General features: G+C 55.6%; 1 protein-coding gene across 1 annotated transcript; it reads left to right on the top strand.

The window, feature by feature from the left end:
* The first annotated feature begins 5,809 nt into the window (after positions 1 to 5,809).
* CRABP2 (cellular retinoic acid binding protein 2) lies at positions 5,810 to 10,927 on the top strand. The gene is made up of 4 exons (XM_059902327.1): positions 5,810 to 6,037; positions 9,506 to 9,684; positions 9,899 to 10,015; positions 10,484 to 10,927. The coding sequence occupies exons 1-4, from the start codon at positions 5,968 to 5,970 to the stop codon at positions 10,532 to 10,534; spliced, it is 417 nt and encodes a 138-aa protein (XP_059758310.1). The 5' UTR covers positions 5,810 to 5,967; the 3' UTR covers positions 10,535 to 10,927.
* Positions 10,928 to 17,416: the final 6,489 nt, after the last annotated feature.

Below are 17,416 nucleotides of genomic sequence, written 5' to 3'. Positions count from 1 at the left end.
TTCTCTAGTTGCAACGAGCGGGGGCTACTCTTCGTTGCGGTGCACAGGCTTCTCATTGTGGTGGCTTCTCTTGTTGCGGAGCACGGGCTCTAGGCGCGTGGGCTCAGGAGTTGTGGTGCACAGGCTTAGTTGCTCCACAGCATGTGGGATCTTCCCGGACCAGGGCTCGAACCCGTGTCCCCTGCATTGGCAGGCGGATTCTTAACCACTGCGCCACCAGGGGAGTCCCAAGCTACTAGGTCTTATCTGGAGACAGTAGCTGCATTTGGGGGCTAGAGACAGGAGGGAAATGGGAGAGCTAAGGAGCTTTGAAGAGGTGTTCTCCCCAAGCTGGCCGACGTTCCTGAGTCTGACCCATCAGCCCCCCTTACCCTGCCCCCCCGCCCCAGGGACAGTGAGTCCAACACCCTCTTTCTGTCTCCATCCAGAACCTCAAAGCCCAGACCTGGGGCCCCCTCAGTTTCTTCTCGCCCTTCTCGCCTCCCTCCTGGCTCTTTCCTCTTCAATCCCAGAGTCTGATTACCTGGCCCAGTGCCCACCTTCTGCAGTTCAGGCCAGAGGAGGAATATAGCACCCATCCAGTCTGCAGCCTTGCCGATTTCTTTCTTCCTCTAGAAACTCCAGATCATCTCAATGGAGAGAAGGGTTCTTTAGACCCCTGGCTCTTCTTCCATTTGCCATCCTCAGAGAGTGGGAGAGGAGGCATCTGGGAGATGGCTCGGGCTCCCCAGAACCAGTCTTGGGCTAGACTGCAGGCTGTTCATCTTTTCCAGGGTTAGCCACTGTCCCCAGGTGCCATGCAAACCCAGGTGTCCAGGCTGCCAAACCTGTCATAGCTACAGCCTTCTCCCTCCTGCCTTGGGCTGCCAGGGGTTAAGGGGCCAGTGCAGGGCAGGGAGTGGAAATGGCAGAGGGGTCTGGCCCTAGTCACTGCATCATAAAAGCTAAGAGGAGTTTAACTGCAGGTCACAGTGCTGACTGACTTCTTCATCCAGCAGTGCTGCCCTGGGGGGATTCCTTCAGAAGGTGGGGAGGGGCCACAGCTGGCCAGAGTCAGGTCCAGGCCCATCCAGCTTCAGATGTTGACAACTGCTACCAACAGTCCCCGCCACACTGAATCCCCACCTCAGCCTGGAGGTTCTCTGAGAAGCATGGAGGCTCCAGAGGAAGGGGAGTCGGGTTTGGTGCCTTTCACTGCAGTAGGAGAGAAAACTGAGCAGGGCCCTACGTGGAGAAAGGGATGACCTCCCATGCCAGACTGGCAAGAAGCAAAGTCTAGGTGGTGGAGCCACGGTAGAGGGACAGAGGAACAAAGAGCCCAGGGTCAAGGAATAGAATCAGTGCAGTGGTGGCCAGGCCTTGTGCAGGGGGTCTCCAGGCTCTTCAGTGACTGCCCACACCTCTGCGCCTGCCCCCTGAAAAGACGAGCAGAGCCAGGGGCCTCTCTCAGACGAAAGAGATTCAATCCGGACACGTCTTCAGCCAGTGCATCCCCACCTCCTCCTTCTCCCCTCCCTTGCTCAGCCTGCCCGGCTCAGTGTGCCCGGCCCAGCCCTGAGGAAAGCGTTGGCAGACGGAGCTGGGAACCAGGTAGCAGAGCCAAAAACAACAGAGGAGCCGCCTGGTTGCCTGGGTGCGGTGCAGATCCTCCCCTGGTCTAACTGTCATCCCTCCTGTCACAGTCAGTCCCCTCCTTACACCCTGTGGGTCTGACCCTACTGGGACATACTTACCTCCCTCTTTGCAGGGCCCCGGGGCTGGCCCCGGAGGCCACTTGCCATCCCCTGCCTTTGAGTCCAGCTGCCCCTTCCCCCTGGTCGCTCAGATTCTCTGCTTCATGCCTTCCTTAGTTCCCAGGGTCTCTCCCGTGTGCCCAAATGTTCCTGGGAAATGAGTTGCCTCCTTTCTAGATCTCTGTCTCCCAGCTTGTACTTTAGCTTGCTGGAAGCTCTTTTTTGGTCTAACTGCCATCCATCCTGTTGCAATGGCAATTTCATTTGGGGAGAATCAGAGCCGGCCTTACCAGATTTGAAAAGGGCTGGTCCCTAAACCCAGGGAGACACACCCCCTTCGGTACCGAGGATCAGAGCAGACTAGGAGGCAGGATGCCTAAGTCTACGTTTGGTGCTGAGTGGAATCCTGAGGGCTCAGGGAGGCCAGGAGACACAGCTGTCCTGCCCCAGGCACTCCCAACTCCTCTCTTCTACTTTCCGACTTCCCCACCCTCTATAGAAGTCCTGCTTTATTTGCTGCCCCTACCCTGAGTGGCAGAGACCCAGGTGTCCAGCCCCACCTGGGTTTAATTTCTATGTGACTCCCAGCCAACAAACTCTGTGATCCAGCAGATGCAATAACACTGGTCAGGGTGAGGCCCTTCTACAAGTGCTGGCTTTGGCCAGAGAATCTCCTTGGTCCCGGTTGGGGGTGAGGGTGAGGGGTTCATGACACTCCCACTCTTCCCATCACTCCTCCCCCACTCAGCTTCAAGGGAATGGAGAGGAGTGGGGGAGCATCTACATCTACTCACACCCACACTCTTGCAACCATTCAGAGCCCACTCATCTCCATTCCTTCTGCAAAACCAGCCACTTTCCTCATAGCCACACTGCAACGGGAACAAAGCCCCAGAGTGTTTCTTTCCTAACTCTCTCAAGCTGGTTTGTTTCCTCCCCACCCCACCCCCATCCTGCCTCTGCTCCCCCAGCTTTTCTCACCAATTAGGCACCCTCCCCCACCTGAGTCTCCAAATTCCTAGGGGAACCCCAAGAGGAGTATGACCAAGGCTCCTAGAAAGGGGAACGCGTTGCCCCAGGAGATCTGCAGCAGATTTGGTCATAATTAAAAGGCCAGCGACACTAGGAAATTCCTTCTCCTTATGGATCCCAGCGGGAAATTAAAGCCAGTTGTGACTGAATGACTGATGCTGGCTAAACTCCTCCCCATCGCCTGGTTTCAGGGCCCTAGCCCCTGCCCCTTGCCCCTAGGCTCCCCCAGCCTCCTCTGTTAGCCCCCTTTCCCGGCACCCCCAGCGCTCTCATCCCACTGCCCCCAACCCCAGTCCCCCAACCCCCTTCCCCTGAATCTCCCCTAAGCATCCCTTACACATGAGCCTCCATGCTTCTGTGGGGTAACAGGGCTGCTGCAGGCTGAGACATCCAGCCTAGCTGCGCAGCACCATGCTCTGGACCCTCTGCCCACCTCCCTCAGCCAGGGTTGGGGTGCGGGGGCTGAAGCTCAGGCCCAGAGCTGCCAAACCACAAGCACATCTGGAAAAAATTCCCCTCCCAGCCCAACTTTCCTTTGTCTTACTTCTGTCTTTTTGGAAATTCTGGCTGCCTGGCCAGTGGGGGGAGTGAGGAAATGAAGGGAGGGGAGTGGGCCCAGGCCTCCTTCCTCCACCCCAGGGAGCCCCCACCTCCAGCCTCTCCAGTTTCCTCAGCCAGACCACATCCCTCCTCTGTGCTCCTGCAGGTCTAGGCTCCCTCATTCTGGGGACCATCTGTTGAGCGAGGTTTCTACATCCTTGGTCACAAGGCTTGTGGGGGAGAGGGCCAACACTGGCCCTTCTCTTTTGCAGCAGGAGGGATGCATATTGAGGAGGAGACTGGACTATTCTGGCTGGGGTCCCAAGAGGGCTGGAGTGGAGATGGACATGGGACCTGGGTGGAAGAGGTAGGGGGCAGTGAGGGGGAAGGAGAGGCAGCAGGAATCTGCTTTCTGCCATGTTCCCTCCCCCAGCCTCTCCTCATCCCTTTGGCTGGGAGCCTGATTTCACTGTCAGAACCTAATCCCCCTCCCTTTACCTACAGCGTTGCTGGAGCCGGGTGGATGGGGGAGGAGCACAGGCAGTGCCTTAACCCCAGGCCCTGAGCACCCCCCAGGGACCACCCCCTTCCCTCCACCACCTCTGCTTTTGTCTGTCCATCCTCCGAGAGCCCTTCGACCTGCTGCCCCCTCGCTCCCAGAAGACCAGGCCACCCACACCCCCAAATAAACTCTCCCACACCAAACCTGGAACCCTAAAACCAGGCTGGAGCATTCAGCTCCCTTCTTCAGAATTGACATTTTATTGGTTATTGCAGGGTGGGACCCTGTCAAGAAGTCCTTTCTACAGTCTAATCTCCATCCCTCCTGCTCCAGAGTCACCCTAGTTGCATTATTCTTTTCCTACACACCCATAATTTAGAGATTTTCCTCTTTACAGCACAGAGGCTCGACCTCCAGTGTGTCTTTGGTAAATCCTCCAGCCCCTCTCCCTTGGCTCCCCTCCTCCGGGCTCCTCCCCAACTAAGGCCCCTACCTCCCTAGACCGTTCCGGGGCTCTAAGGGAAAGGGCTTAGAGTCTCGGAGAGCCTGTTCTCTGCTCCACCCATGGCCACGCTGGCAGGGAGGGGCCAGGGCAGGAACCCAGGCCTGGGACCAGATGTGGGCATTTTCTTCCCCGCCTCGGAAGAAGCTGGGAGGACAGCTCCGGCAGGGTGGCGGGGGTGCGGTGCGGTACGGGCATCGGGGCCACGTGCACGGATTCGCCGAGGGCAGCTGGGCCGCAGTGTCCCTCAGCGCTGGACAGGCCCCCGGGTTCCGCCCGCTCGGGGTACCGCATCCTATGCGGTCGGCGGTCTCGGGTCTCCCGGCCTGTCTCCGAGGTTCCCTGCCTGACTTCCATTTCTGTTTCTCTGTCTCCCCCCGGGGTCTCGCTCACTCCCACTTGGGTCTCCGCGGGGAGTCGTTCCCTACCCCCTCCTTTGATCTCCCACTTCAAAGCCGCTTGCGGAGGGGCGGCCTCTCCTTCCGCCCGTTTTACGGCTCAGAATGGTGACACCTGAGACCCCGCTCCGCCCCTTCCCCGGGGCACCCAGACTCCCCCCAACCTAGGTGGCAGCGCGGCGCGCCGAGGGTTCCGCGCCTCAGTCCCCGCCTCCCCTCCCTGCCGCCTACTGCGATTCCCTCGGGGGTCTGGGGAGCCGAGTGACAGAGAAAGCACCGTAATAAAGAGCTCGTGTCAAGTGATTGGCTGTGACCTCTGCCCTCCCCAGCCTGGCGCTCCAGGCTCTTGTTTAACCCTTCGATGGCCGCCCAACGCTTTAAGAAGAATGAGTCTCCCTGCGCCAACTTCCAGCGTCCGCAGGCGCTACTGGAGCCGGATACCGGGTGGGGAGTCGAGGGTGGTGGGTAGCGGGTGAAGCCCCCTCCCAGCCTCTTCGAGTTGTTCCAGCAGGGGGCGCCGCTGCCTCACTTAGGTGCCTGGCCCCTGAACCCCAGGGGTCCCCAGCCGAACTCTTGAGTTCGGAGCGGTCACACTGGACCCAGCTCAAGCTTCAGTGGAGCCGGAGCTCGGCCGCCCACTCTCTTCCCCAGCTCTGGCTTGCAAGCAGGGGTTCACCCGCCGGTGGTGTCGCCGGGTGTCCGGCGCCAAGGAGTCGAGCGCACCGTGTCAGGTTGGGCAGGGATGGGGAACAGGCGAGGTGCGACCCTGTGCCTCGGACTGCAGGACATGAGAGCCCAGCATCTGTGCCCCGGGCCTAGCGCCCTCTCCTCTTGGTTGAGAGCCCAGTCCGAGGGCTAGTCCTCCGTCCGCCTCCTCATCCACCCACTGGCGCGGGAGCCAGCAATTTCGGGCCCTCTTAGCGAATTCTGGACCCGCCCACTGGGCTAGATCCAGAGGACGGGGTGGGAGTGGGGTTGGGGTGGTAATGCAGGGCCGGGGCTCAAGGCCCCCCAGGTGGGGTGGAGGGGGGGGAGCGGGAGGCGGGGCCACCTCATTCTTGGGCAAGGGCGGGTCCACGAAGGGTATAAAAGCTGCCCGCGCGAGAGCCCAGGCCGGCTTTAGGGTTGTCCTCGGACGAGTCCTGGTTCCTGAGTCTCACCATCCGGCGAAGGCGGCGGAGACATCTCTTTCGACTAAAGGACTCAGCGTCCAGTGCTCCAGCCGAAGGATCTAAGGGGACCGCCACTAGCACCGCCACCATGCCCAACTTCTCTGGCAACTGGAAGATCATCCGATCGGAGAACTTCGAGGATTTGCTCAAAGTTCTGGGTAAGGAGATTTTTGAGCGCCCGGGAGATGAGAGGGGGCTCCGAGGCCTCGGAGGTGGGTACGAGAAATAAAGGGAAGTTGGAATCAGGGCGTGGGAAGCTGGGCGCCTGCATTCCCAAGAATAGGGGTCAGACGCCTGGGTCCCGGGGCGCTGGGTCCGAACACCTAAATCCTTCTTCCTCTGGCGGGGCGCCCACAGACGCCAACTCCTGCGGCGACTCAGCCTCTGAATCAAGTAGAAACCAGAAGCATGAGGTCGGTATTCCCTGGGGTGAGGCAGTGGGGTTCTCCGCAGTTCGGAATCTGCAAACCCTGCATCCAGGCTGGGAGCCTGGGTCCCTACCCAGCCGAGCCTCCCACCCCCACCCCAGGCATTCTTGCCTCCTTCCCCTTGCCCCCCGCAGGTAACCCAATCCCCGGGCAGATTCCATATCTCTCTGCGCGGGGCTCCACCCACCAGGTGATCCGTCACCGCAGGGCCCCCAGATCCCCCTTTCTTCCCCTTTCAGAACTTCTCCGCTCTGCTCCCCCCACCCTCCATCTGTGAGACAAATATTTTCCTACAGCGAGCAACTCCAGAATCCTAAGCTCGCTCTGGGTAATTATCACTTTCTTAGATTTCAACAAATGGCTTCGTGTGAAACCCCAGCCATCCCCTCCCTTTCAGAAAATCCGAATTCTCTTCTCCCTGCCTCCCTGGAGACAGGCTGCAGCCCAGCTAGGTCTGTTGGTTAAAGGTGGAGGAAGTTGAATCTACCCAGACTGCCCTTCCCAACTTCTGTGTGCCCTCTGGTATCTGGGGAGGCGGGGGAAAGCCTGGGCCGGCTGGGGAGAGGGCTCTGCAAAGAGATGGAGGTTAGTCAAGGACCCAGCCACTGGGAAGCCACCTGGAAACCCGGGAGCCATCAACTTCTGAACGGAACAGAGAGACCCCAGCTGGAATGAGCAGAGGGCACCCTGTGTGGGGCAGGGTGCTGTAGAAATGAGTCAGGAACTAGGAAGGGTCTGGAACGCAGTGAGGAAAGCAGGGATTTCCATCCTTCCTTACCGTTAGTTCTTCTTGCAGTCTGACCACAGTATTTCTTGTAATCATGTCAGCCTTTCTTGCCCTACCCTTGTTGAAATTAAAGATCCAGGGACTTCCCTGGTGGTCCAATGGGGACTCCGCACTCCCAGTGCAGGGGGCCTGGGTTTGATCTCTGGTCGGAGAACTAGATCCCGCATGCATGCCTCATGCTGCAACCAAGATCCCGCGTGCCACCAAGATCCTGCCAAAGGATAAAAATTTTCCCTTCAGAAAGCCTAGATGCCATTCCCTCCCCCAACTTCTCTGGATTCTGGCCCCTCTCCCCAGTGGAGGAGGCAGTGGCCTGGCACACCCCCAGGCCCCAGCTGGAGGATAAGATCCCAAACCCAACCTTGTTGTCTGTCTGTCTTCAGTCTGTTTGTCCTCCCTGCGGGGTCTCTCAGAGCCACGTGCCCTCCTCAGGGCTTGCTTGGGGGCAGATTGAAAACAGACCCGTTAGACAAACACAGTCCTGAATCAGCCAAGGTTGGCTGAGCCTGACCCCAGCACCACAGGTACCAGAAGCTGGCTGGAGGGGTGTCTCCTCTGGACCTAGCCTTGCTTCCACAGGAAACTCAGTCCCTTCTCACCCCTCTTTGTCCTATGCAAGAGTCTCTCTCCTGGGGAGGGATGCTCAGGTGTTTCAGGGATACCCGTCCCATCCAGTGTGATGGTCATGACACATAGCTAGCAGCTCCTGTTCCTGTAACAGGAAAGATGGATAACAGGATGGACTTCCCGGGTAGCACCAGAGAGTGAAGTAGTCTTTTTGTCCAAGTAGGTGGAGTGGGATATGTCTCTTTTACCAAGTCAATTGGTCCTGGGAACCTCAGTCATTTCTCCCTGGACCCAAGAGATCGGCAGCCAAGAAGTGGGCTCCTGGGGCTCCTGAGGGACAGGGCTTCCTCCCACTCCCTTCTGTCTGGAATAGAGTGGGTCTGCTCTGGTGCCGAGGGGAAAGGGGATTTGTTTCTCTAGGGACCCAGGTCTGGAGGAGGGCCGGGGATCTGGACCACATTGGGAGATAGGGAATCCCACTTGCCTGGCCCAGCCCAGCTTGGCCCCTCATCCCACCCATTGCTTCCCTGAAGCGTTCTGCTCCAGTTCAGGTCAGGAGGCCAGGCCAGGTGAAGCGGTGTAGAGCTTGGACCTGGGCCCTGACTAGAGGTGCCTCCCTGCTTGCTTGACTTCCTGTCAGAGGGCTGCTCTCTCCAGCTCCTCTACCCCTTTTAAATAACTAGGGAATAGAGAGAAGGGGTCCAATCTGGGAAAAGCTAGGGGGACAGCACAGGGACTCTGAATCCACAGAGGCTGAATGAGAAGACCTGACCCCTGAAGTGGGGTGGTTGTTCCTGGAGTCGGGCCCACATCAGGGGAGGGGAGGGGAGTGTCCCTTTCTGTTCCAGGAGGGCAGGTGGGCAGGAGTCCGATGCAGGGAACTTTGTCTGAGCCCAACTCTGGCTTTTTCTTTGCCTTCCTTTTATCAGTGAAAATAACAACAACAATAAGAGTAGCTATTGTTTCCTGAAAACATAAAGATGTGCCTGGCACTGTGTGTGCTAGGGCCTAAACACACATCATCCCATGTGATAGGCTCTTGAAGAAGTTACTGTCTCCATTTTACAGTTGTGGCATCTAAGGCTCAGAGAGGTTAAGCCATTTGCCCAGGGTCACCCAGCCTGCAAGGGAGGGTGAGCCAGGTGGAAATCATAGCCTAATGGATCTTATTTCACAGCCTGTGGTGTCCCCAGGCTGCTGACCATTCTGTAGGGGGAAACAGCTGTCCCACCTCTTCCCCTGCTGAGAATCCCTGCTCCTTCTCATCCTGGGGAGGGACAGAGACTCAGCAAATAAAGGCCACAAGACAGGGGAGGTGAGTGGGCAGAGAGGGAAGTGGCCCCTGCTCCAGGACGTGAGTAGTGAGGCCTGGCTGGGGAAGGCCTGCCCTGCACTTGGGCGGGGGTGCAGACGCAGTGACTCTGATGAGCCCACCCCAGCAGATGGTCTCCAGCAGGGTGGACAAAGGACCAAAAGTAAGGTGAATTGAGCCAAGGTGAGCTGTAGCAGGATGAGAGGAATAGGGGGAAGCTGCCCCCAAGAATCGAGTGAAGAGCTGAGACTTGGGGATCCCGATCCAGGGCTGCTGACTCATCCAGGTGGGGCCGTAGCTAGAAGCAGAACTCCCAAGGGCAGGGCACTGCCTCTCTGTCGCTCCTCCCTGAACCCACCAGCCATCAGGGCTGTACCACCTGCCCTCCCTCCAAGGTACTTTCTTGGACACCCAGGCACCCAGCCCCTCTTCCCAGCTGCTCAAAGTTTAGCCTGCTCCTGCTGTTCCTGGGGAGAGTGTGAGACAGGTGCCTGGAGTGCCCATAAAAGTCGAGCCCCTCCTCTCCCTCCAGGGGTAAACGTGATGCTGAGGAAGATCGCCGTGGCTGCAGCATCCAAGCCAGCAGTGGAGATCAAACAGGAGGGAGACACTTTCTACATCAAAACCTCTACCACCGTGCGTACCACGGAGATCAACTTCAATATCGGAGAAGAGTTTGAGGAGCAGACTGTGGACGGGAGACCCTGTAAGGTGCGTGCCGGGACGGGGTCCCTCAGGGTCATGGCATCTATTGCCCTGCCTCTCAACATGACATTTTCCAGTCTTTTCCTAGAGTCTTTCCTCCAGTTCCAATGGAGAAAGTACCTAGATAGTGGTGGTGGGTAGAAACGGGGTGCATCCCCTATACCTCTCACAGCATTGTCCCTGCTGTGGGCCCACCTCACTTGACCACCCTCTCATGCAGAGCCTGGTAAAATGGGAGAGTGAGAACAAAATGGTCTGCGAGCAGAGGCTTTTGAAGGGAGAGGGTCCCAAGACCTCGTGGACCAGAGAACTAACCAATGATGGAGAGCTGATCCTGGTAAGGCCTGCGTCCTCTCAGCTCAGAGCAAGCCCAGTGCTACCTTCAGAGATTTTCCAGGACATTCCAGGGTGCAGGAGATTTAAGAACAACTGTGGCTGGTCTCCCCGTCTCCTATGAGGCTGCTGGGGCAGGACTAGGCTGTCCCTGTCCCATACAGTGTCCTTGTGCAAACGTAAAAGTGTGTCCCTTCCGTGTGGAGCAAAGGACATGCGCTGAGAGGTCCCAACAGTTCTCCGCGGGGATCTTCCTGGCTTGGGGAGAAAGACTTAGGATGGACCCCTGGGGCTGTATTGTCCTCCATCCCATGATGCCCAGGCATTTTGTGACCAGCTCTTACCTGTCAGTCCTGAGCCAAGAAGTAGGTTTGGACCTGGAGGTCAAGCAGAGTACCTCCACTCAACCCTCCTGCTCCCAAGCACAGGACCCAGGGGTCTCCCGGGCTAACAATGACTTCTCCCCTTTCAGACCATGACGGCGGACGACATCGTGTGCACCAGGGTCTATGTCCGAGAGTGAGTGGCTGTGGCCCAAGAGCCGCCAGAGCCCGCCACCAGCCCATGCTCCCTGCTTCACTGCCCCATGGGCTGCCCCTCCCCCATTCCTTCCTTCTAGGCTAGCTCTCCCCTCACCCCAGTCACTTCTGGGGGTGCTAGGATGCCTCCTGCAGGGGCTCTGCTTTTTTTGGCCCCTCCTCTCCTCCCATACACCAACAGAGTGGGATGGATGGCAGGACCCCAGATCACCCATTCCGGAATCACTCCCCCCATCCCAAGTGAGCAGTCCCAGCCCCAAGCCAGCCCAGAGCACCGGCTCTCTCTTTTTCTGCAAGGGGACCCGAGGGCCCGACTGGGAAGACCGGCCCTCTGTCTTCCACTCTTTGTCTCTGTAGCCCATACAGTGTAGAATATTTATTGGTTAATTTTATTAAAATGTTTTAGAAAATAAAACCTGTCTCTGGCTCACTGGGAAGGGGTTGGGTAAGTCACCTGAGTTCAACTTCGCCTCTGAATTGCAGTGTGAGAGAGTCGATGTTTCAGCAGCACCGGTGCAACTCACACACCTGGGAGGGAACCACCTTCCCTTCACCTTTCTCATCACCACCCCCTCATTTGCTGCTGAATCCATGAGCATGACCTTCACTTCCGCTCCTCCAGCCTCCTTTGTCTCCTGCTCTGGCTTCCAAGGCCACCAGGGCACCCCTGACTCTGAGCAGGCGCTGGGGAACTGATTCCCACCTTCTCCCATGATGGTGACACAGCTTCCTCCTCCTCCAGTTGTTCCTTCTCTCTCCTCCAATCCCAATCTGTGGACGACCCCGGGCCTGGCCTTGGCTTCCCACCTGGTTCCAGATGAGCTCGTCACCACCCACAGGCTGGCTTTGCTCTTGCCCAGACATCCTCTGTGTCTGAGACAAACCCATCTCTGCCTTGAGATCCCTCACTCTGCCCCATCTGCCCTGTCTCCTGGGTCTTCCAGGCCCCTTGGGTCCTCCTCCCACTCACCTCCCTGAGCCTCCACACTCAGGTCTGTCCCGTGTCTTCCCAAATTCCATCATGATCTCTCTCAAATGCCTGCCCTGCTTCCCCAGGCCACTGCCCTAGACCATGCTTTCTCATTGCTCACCTCCTAACTGGTTTGCCTGTTTGCTCTTTACATTATCATGCTGTGACAGGGCGAAATGAGCACAAGGGTTAGAATAAGAGAGGTTCAAATCCTGGTTCTGCCACTTGCTAGTTGTGTGACCTCAGACAAGTTGCTTAGTGTCTCTGAGCTTCAGTTGTCTGGATTTTTTGTTTTTCTTTTTGTTTTTAATTGAAGTATAGCTGGTTTACAATATTGTGTTAGTTTCAGGTGTACAGCAAAGTGATTCGGATATATATATATATTTTTTCAATTCTTTTCCATTTTAGGCTATTACAAGATACTGAATATAGTTCCCTGTGCTATACAGTAAATACTTGTTGTTCACCTATTTTATATACGTTAGTGTGTATCTGTTGTTCCCATACTCCTAATTTATCCCTCCCCCATCCCCTTTCCCCTTTGGTAACCATAAATTTGTTTTCTATGTCTGTGAGTCTGTTTCTGTTTTGTAAACAAGTTCATTTGTATTATTATTATTTTTTTTTTTTGGCCACACTGCCCGGTTTGCGGGATCTTAGTTCCCTGACCAGGGAGTGAACCCTGGCCCCCTGCAGTGGAAGTGTGGAGTCCTAACCACTGGACCATCAGGGAATTCCCTGTATTATTTTTTTAGATTCCACATATAAGTGATATATAATATTTGTCTTTCTCTGTCTGACTTACTTCACTTAGTATAATAATCTCTATGTCCATCCATGTTGCTGCAAATGACAATATTTTATTCTTTTTTATGGCTGAGTAATATTCCATAGTGTGTGTGTATATATATATATATATATATATATGCATGCCACATCTTCTTAGGCCAATCATCCGTTGATGGGCACTTGGATTTTTTTTCCATGTCTTGGCTATTGTAAATAGTGCCGCTCTGAACATGGTGGGGGAGTACATGTATAGTTTTGAACTAAACACAAAATAATGTAATTTAATAGCTTATGTACTGGGAAGTTTCAGCTGGGTCTAGCTTCAGGTGTGGCTAAATCCAGGGACCCAAACAAGTACATCAGCCTCTCCCTTTGCATCCATCCTGCTCACCTCTGTTTCTTTGTACGTTGGTCACCTTCAATCCTATCACAAAGAAATGTTCTCTAAATCATAGGAAATTGGCTTCATATGCCCCAAGCTTACATGGTTACCTCTTGAGATCCAAAAAGAAGTGGGACTCTCTCCCGGGGTCTATATCTTCAACATCCCAGAAGGACTCAGTCTGGTTCTGCTTATATCACATGACCATCCCTTGGACCCTTGGTCTAGGTGCTGTTGGCAGAGCAAGGGGCCCACTGATTGTCCAGGCCTGGACCTCATGCCACACCCATGGCCAAGGAACAGGTCTGGCTTGGTGATTAACAATCCCATCAGAATCCCATGGGATGGGAAGGAGCACTTTTCCAATGAAGAGGGCTGCTATGAGTCTCAGGCTTCTAATCTAGAAAATAGCAATTATATATAACATCTACCTCACAAGGATGTTGTAATAGTTAAATAAAGTAAATCTCATTACGTACATAGCACTTAGCAATAGTAAGCTCTTAGGGCTTCCTTGGTGGCGCAGTGGTTGGGAGTCCGCCTGCCAATGCAGGGGACTCGGGTTCCATCCCTGGGCCGGGAGGATCCCACGTGCCTCGGAGCAACTAAGCCCGTGCGCCACAACTACTGAGCCTGCGCTCTAGAGGCTGTGCTCCACAACAAGAGAAGCCACCACAATGAGAAGCCCGCGCACTACAACAAAGAGTAGCCCCCGCCTGCTGCAACTAGAGAAAGCCCCGCTCGTCACAACTAGAGAAATCCCGGGCGCAGCAACAAAGACCCAACGCAGCCAAAAATAAATTAAAATAAAATAAAATTTAAAAAAAAAATAGTAAGCTCTTAGTGTCTCTGATCTATCCTCCACAGTGCTGCCAGAGGATCCTTCAAAACATACATTTTATTATGTCAGAGCCCTGTTTAAAAAACAATAAACAAGACACAAAATCCCCTTAGCTGCACCCCATCTTTTTGTCCAAAATAAAGTCCAAACAGGTATTAGAGGCCCTTCAAGACATGGTCCCTGCCCTTTCGGGTGTGTGTTCCTCCAGGCAGGCCTCAGCTCCAACCTCCCCTGCATGGTATGCCGCCTTCTCACCCGCTGGCATTCAGCTGCTTCTCCAAAGCTTAGCTCCTCACACGGCCTGAAGCGGCCTCTCCCTCCATCAGCACAGACAGTCAGTGGTCACGCTTCAGAGTCTCTGTGTCGGCTGGGGAGCCTCTTCTCCCTGCAAGACCGGGATGCCCTGGGGCCAGAGCCTCCTGCTCCTGCCCCAAGAGAGGCCACATTCGGCAGCTGAGGGCAGAGGGTCAGGGCCAGGGAGCGGGCAGACAGTGTGCAGAGTCCTTGGGTAAGCAAGTCCCCTCTCTGAGTGTGGGGTGGGGGAGGTGAGGGGCCCTTTTGTTTATTCATCCAACTACTGTTTCCTGAGAGCCTCCTAGGAGCTGGGCACCCTGCTAGGTACTGGAAACACAGAAATGAATAAAATGGACAAGATCTCTGCCCTCATGGGGCCTGTGGGGGGGAGGGGAACAGACCTTTAGTAGGGAAAGATGGTTAAAAAGTAAATGCATCAATAAATATGCAAGGGACTTCCTTGGTCGTCCAGTGGTAAAGCATTCACCTTACAATGCAGGGGACGCATGTTGGATCCCTGGTCAGGAAACTAAGATCCCACATGTCGCAGGGCAACTAAGCCCATGAACCACAACTACTGAGCTCGCGCGCCTCAACTAGAGAGCCTGTGTGCCGCAAACTACAGAGCCCACGAGCTCAGGAGCCTGGGTGCCACAACTAGAGAGAAGCCCATGCACCACAACGAAGACCCCGCACGCAACAGCGAAGACCCCACGTGCCACAACTAAGATCCAATGCAGCCAAAAAAAATAAAAAATAAAAAAATATGCAATTACCTGTTGTGGTAGGGGCTATGAAGGAGAAGCGGAGTAGAGGGAGAGAGTGCCATAGAGAAGACCTCATTTAGATTGGGGGTGGGCAGAGCATCAGAAGAGCAGGTGTTTTGGAGGACAAAGCACTTAGGGGGGCCCTGGAGGACTCAGTGGGGTAGAGCAGAGGGGAAGGTGCTCTAGGCAGAGAGAACCACAGGGTAAAGTCCCTAAGGACAGTTTGGGGCTGTTCAAGGTCCCATAACTGGAGTGCCTGGCAGCTGGGGGCCATCAGTGGCTGGATCGTGCGGAACCTGAAGGACCTGAGGGCCACAGTAAGTATTTCTTTTCTTTTCCTTTCTTTCTTTTTTTCTGGCTGTGCCTTGCGCGGCTTGTGGGATCTCAGTTCCTGACCAGGGATCGAACCCGGGCCCTCAGCCGTGAGAGCGCAGACTCCTAACCACTAGATCACCAGGGAATTGCCACTATTTCTTATTTTACTCTAAGAGCAATGAGAAGCCATTGAAGGATTTTTAAAAAGGGGTGGCATTTCATTTGTGTTCTAAGGATTTTCTTCTGGCAGCCAGGTGGAGATGGAACAGAGAAAAGGGGGCGTGAAGGAAAGCCATCAGAAGACTGGTGAGATGCTTGGGCAGAAGGTGGAGAAAAATTTGGGGGAGGGTGCAGACTGTGATGCATTAGAACGGAGGAAGAAAAAGGGAGGTGTCAAGAATGGCTGTCTGGGGGCTTCCCTGGTGGCGCAGTGATTAAGAATCCGCCTGCCAATGCAGGGGACACGGGTTCGAGCCCTGGTCTGGGAAGATCCCACATGCCGTGGAGCAACTAAGCCCGTGAGCCACATCTACTGAGCCTGCCCTCTAAAGCCCACGAGCCACAACTACTGAGCCCACGCGCCACATCTACTGAAGCCTGCACGCTCTAGAGCCCGTGCTCCGCAACAAGAGAAGCCACCGCAATGAGAAGCCCGCGCACCGCAACCAAGAGCAGCCCCCACTCGCTGCAACTAGAGAAAGCCCGCGCGCAGCAACGAAGACCCAACACAGCCAAAAATAAGAAATAAATAAATACAAATAAATTTATGAAAAAAAAAAAAAAGAATGGCTGTCTGGCTTTGGTCGCTGATGGTGCTGTTTTCAGAAATGGAAGAATGAATCAGGCTGAGCCTTCTGGATGCCAGTTTTGTGTTTGGTTTAACCCAGAAGAGTCTTAACTTGTCAGCCTGAGCCCTTTCTTTATCTTCGGCATCACCTCCTCCCCTCTCACCCCATCCTTGACTCCAGCTCTGTCTGGCCTGAATCCAGGCTGCTGGCTCCCCAGCCTACCCTTCCCGCCTCAACTTGACTCCCCACTCCCACCCTGGAGAGGTCTTTTTTCAAGCCTTTCCCAGGCCCTTGCGGCTGGAGGTCTGTCTGTCTATTTGGGGCATCTGCTCTTGTTTCTCTGCCTAGCTTGTCTCTTTCTGAATAAAGTTGTTGAGAATGGCAGACAGAAGAGACATTTATTTTTCCCAGGAGATCTCGGAGGGCAGGGACTGGGACTCCCCCATCAGACTGGGGGTCCTCTGAAAGCAGTAGCTGTGTGTCCACCCTGAGACGGAGGCTCCCCTTGGGCGGGCCCTTCCTCCTGGCTCTGCTTCTCCAGTACTTGCCTGCCTGCCAGCCTGAGATGACGAGGAAGTTACAGTCCTGGACCCAGGAGATTGGACCAGGGAGCGGCCACCTCACCCATTTGGCCCAGCCCAGCCCAGCCTGTGAGAAAATCTCTCCAGCTTCCCCTCCCAACCCAAGGCCTCTTGGGCTCCTCTTCTGTTACCTGCCTCATTACTCAGCGGTGCATTTGAGGGAAAATGCATAGGACCCCCCACCCCCTGCATGCATCCTGAAAATTCTGTGAGATATCTGTGGGCAGAGTCTTTTCTAGAGTCCGAGCTTCTCAGAGAAGAGGGAGAGGGTGAAACCTCTGGGGCAACAGAGGGGCCTGGGTCACTGAGCCCCAACAAGGGCCAGAGCAAGAGGAGCCAGAGAGGAAGGGAGGGCAAAGACAAGGGAGGGGGTATGTGTGATTCTCTCCTGAGGTCAGGGCTGGCACACATGGCAGGGGCACTTACAGGCACTGGGACAGTCTACACCGACATCTTAGGGAAACTGAAGTACACACACACACACACACACCAAGAAACAGGAGCGTGGAGCTGAGAGAAAGGTCTAGAAATGTCAAAACCAAGAGAATCAGGGCACAGCTGAGACCAGAGAGGAGAAAGCCCTGGGGAAGCCAGGGCCCAGGGTACCTCTGAGGCCTCCAGAGCCTGAGGGCAGCTCTGTGCCCATGTGTGGCAGGAGGAGCCACGTTACAGGAATCCACATGGGAGGGAATGGCAGAGGTGGAGCCAGAGGCAGGAAGCCCTGAGAGAGAGAGAGAGAGAGAGGAAAGGGAGGAGACGAGGGGAGGGGAAGACGGGAGAAGGCAGCGTGGGCAGGGACAGGAGGAGATCTAGGCTGGAGAAGGCGGAGATACTCAGGAGGAGGGGAAGAGGGGGAAAGAAAGGGCCCCAGGGGTGGGGCTCAGAGGAGAGGGGGCATGCTGCCCAGGCCCTCTGACCCCAGGTCCCAACAAAGGGCTGCTTAAGGACCGCCACAGGCACAAGATGGATGGGACTGGGGCCGCCAGGCCCTTTGTAGCGGAGGATGAAAGGGAGCAGGCTCTGAGGAGAGTCCTCCAGAGTCCCCCACCTCTTGCTGGCTCCTCTGCCTCTCTCCGCAGTGACTTCAGGACCCTTCAGGTGTCAGTGGAAAGGGAGAGACTGGGGTGGGGAGGTGGGGA

Source organism: Balaenoptera ricei, chromosome 1 (assembly GCF_028023285.1).
Source record: "Balaenoptera ricei isolate mBalRic1 chromosome 1, mBalRic1.hap2, whole genome shotgun sequence".
NCBI classification, from domain to species: domain Eukaryota; kingdom Metazoa; phylum Chordata; class Mammalia; order Artiodactyla; family Balaenopteridae; genus Balaenoptera; species Balaenoptera ricei.
The sequence above is the reverse complement of the archived record's forward strand: the minus strand, read 5'-3'. Positions and strand labels throughout refer to the sequence as shown.

Bases quoted from the DNA above. Each gene is read 5' to 3' on its own strand.
- CRABP2 (XM_059902327.1), top strand. From the start codon at position 5,968: ATGCCCAACTTCTCTGGCAACTGGAAGATCATCCGATCGGAGAACTTC. The intron at 6,038-9,505 runs GTAAGGAGATTT...CTCTCCCTCCAG, and splicing joins GGATTTGCTCAAAGTTCTGG to GGGTAAACGTGATGCTGAGG. The intron at 9,685-9,898 runs GTGCGTGCCGGG...CCTCTCATGCAG, and splicing joins TGGACGGGAGACCCTGTAAG to AGCCTGGTAAAATGGGAGAG.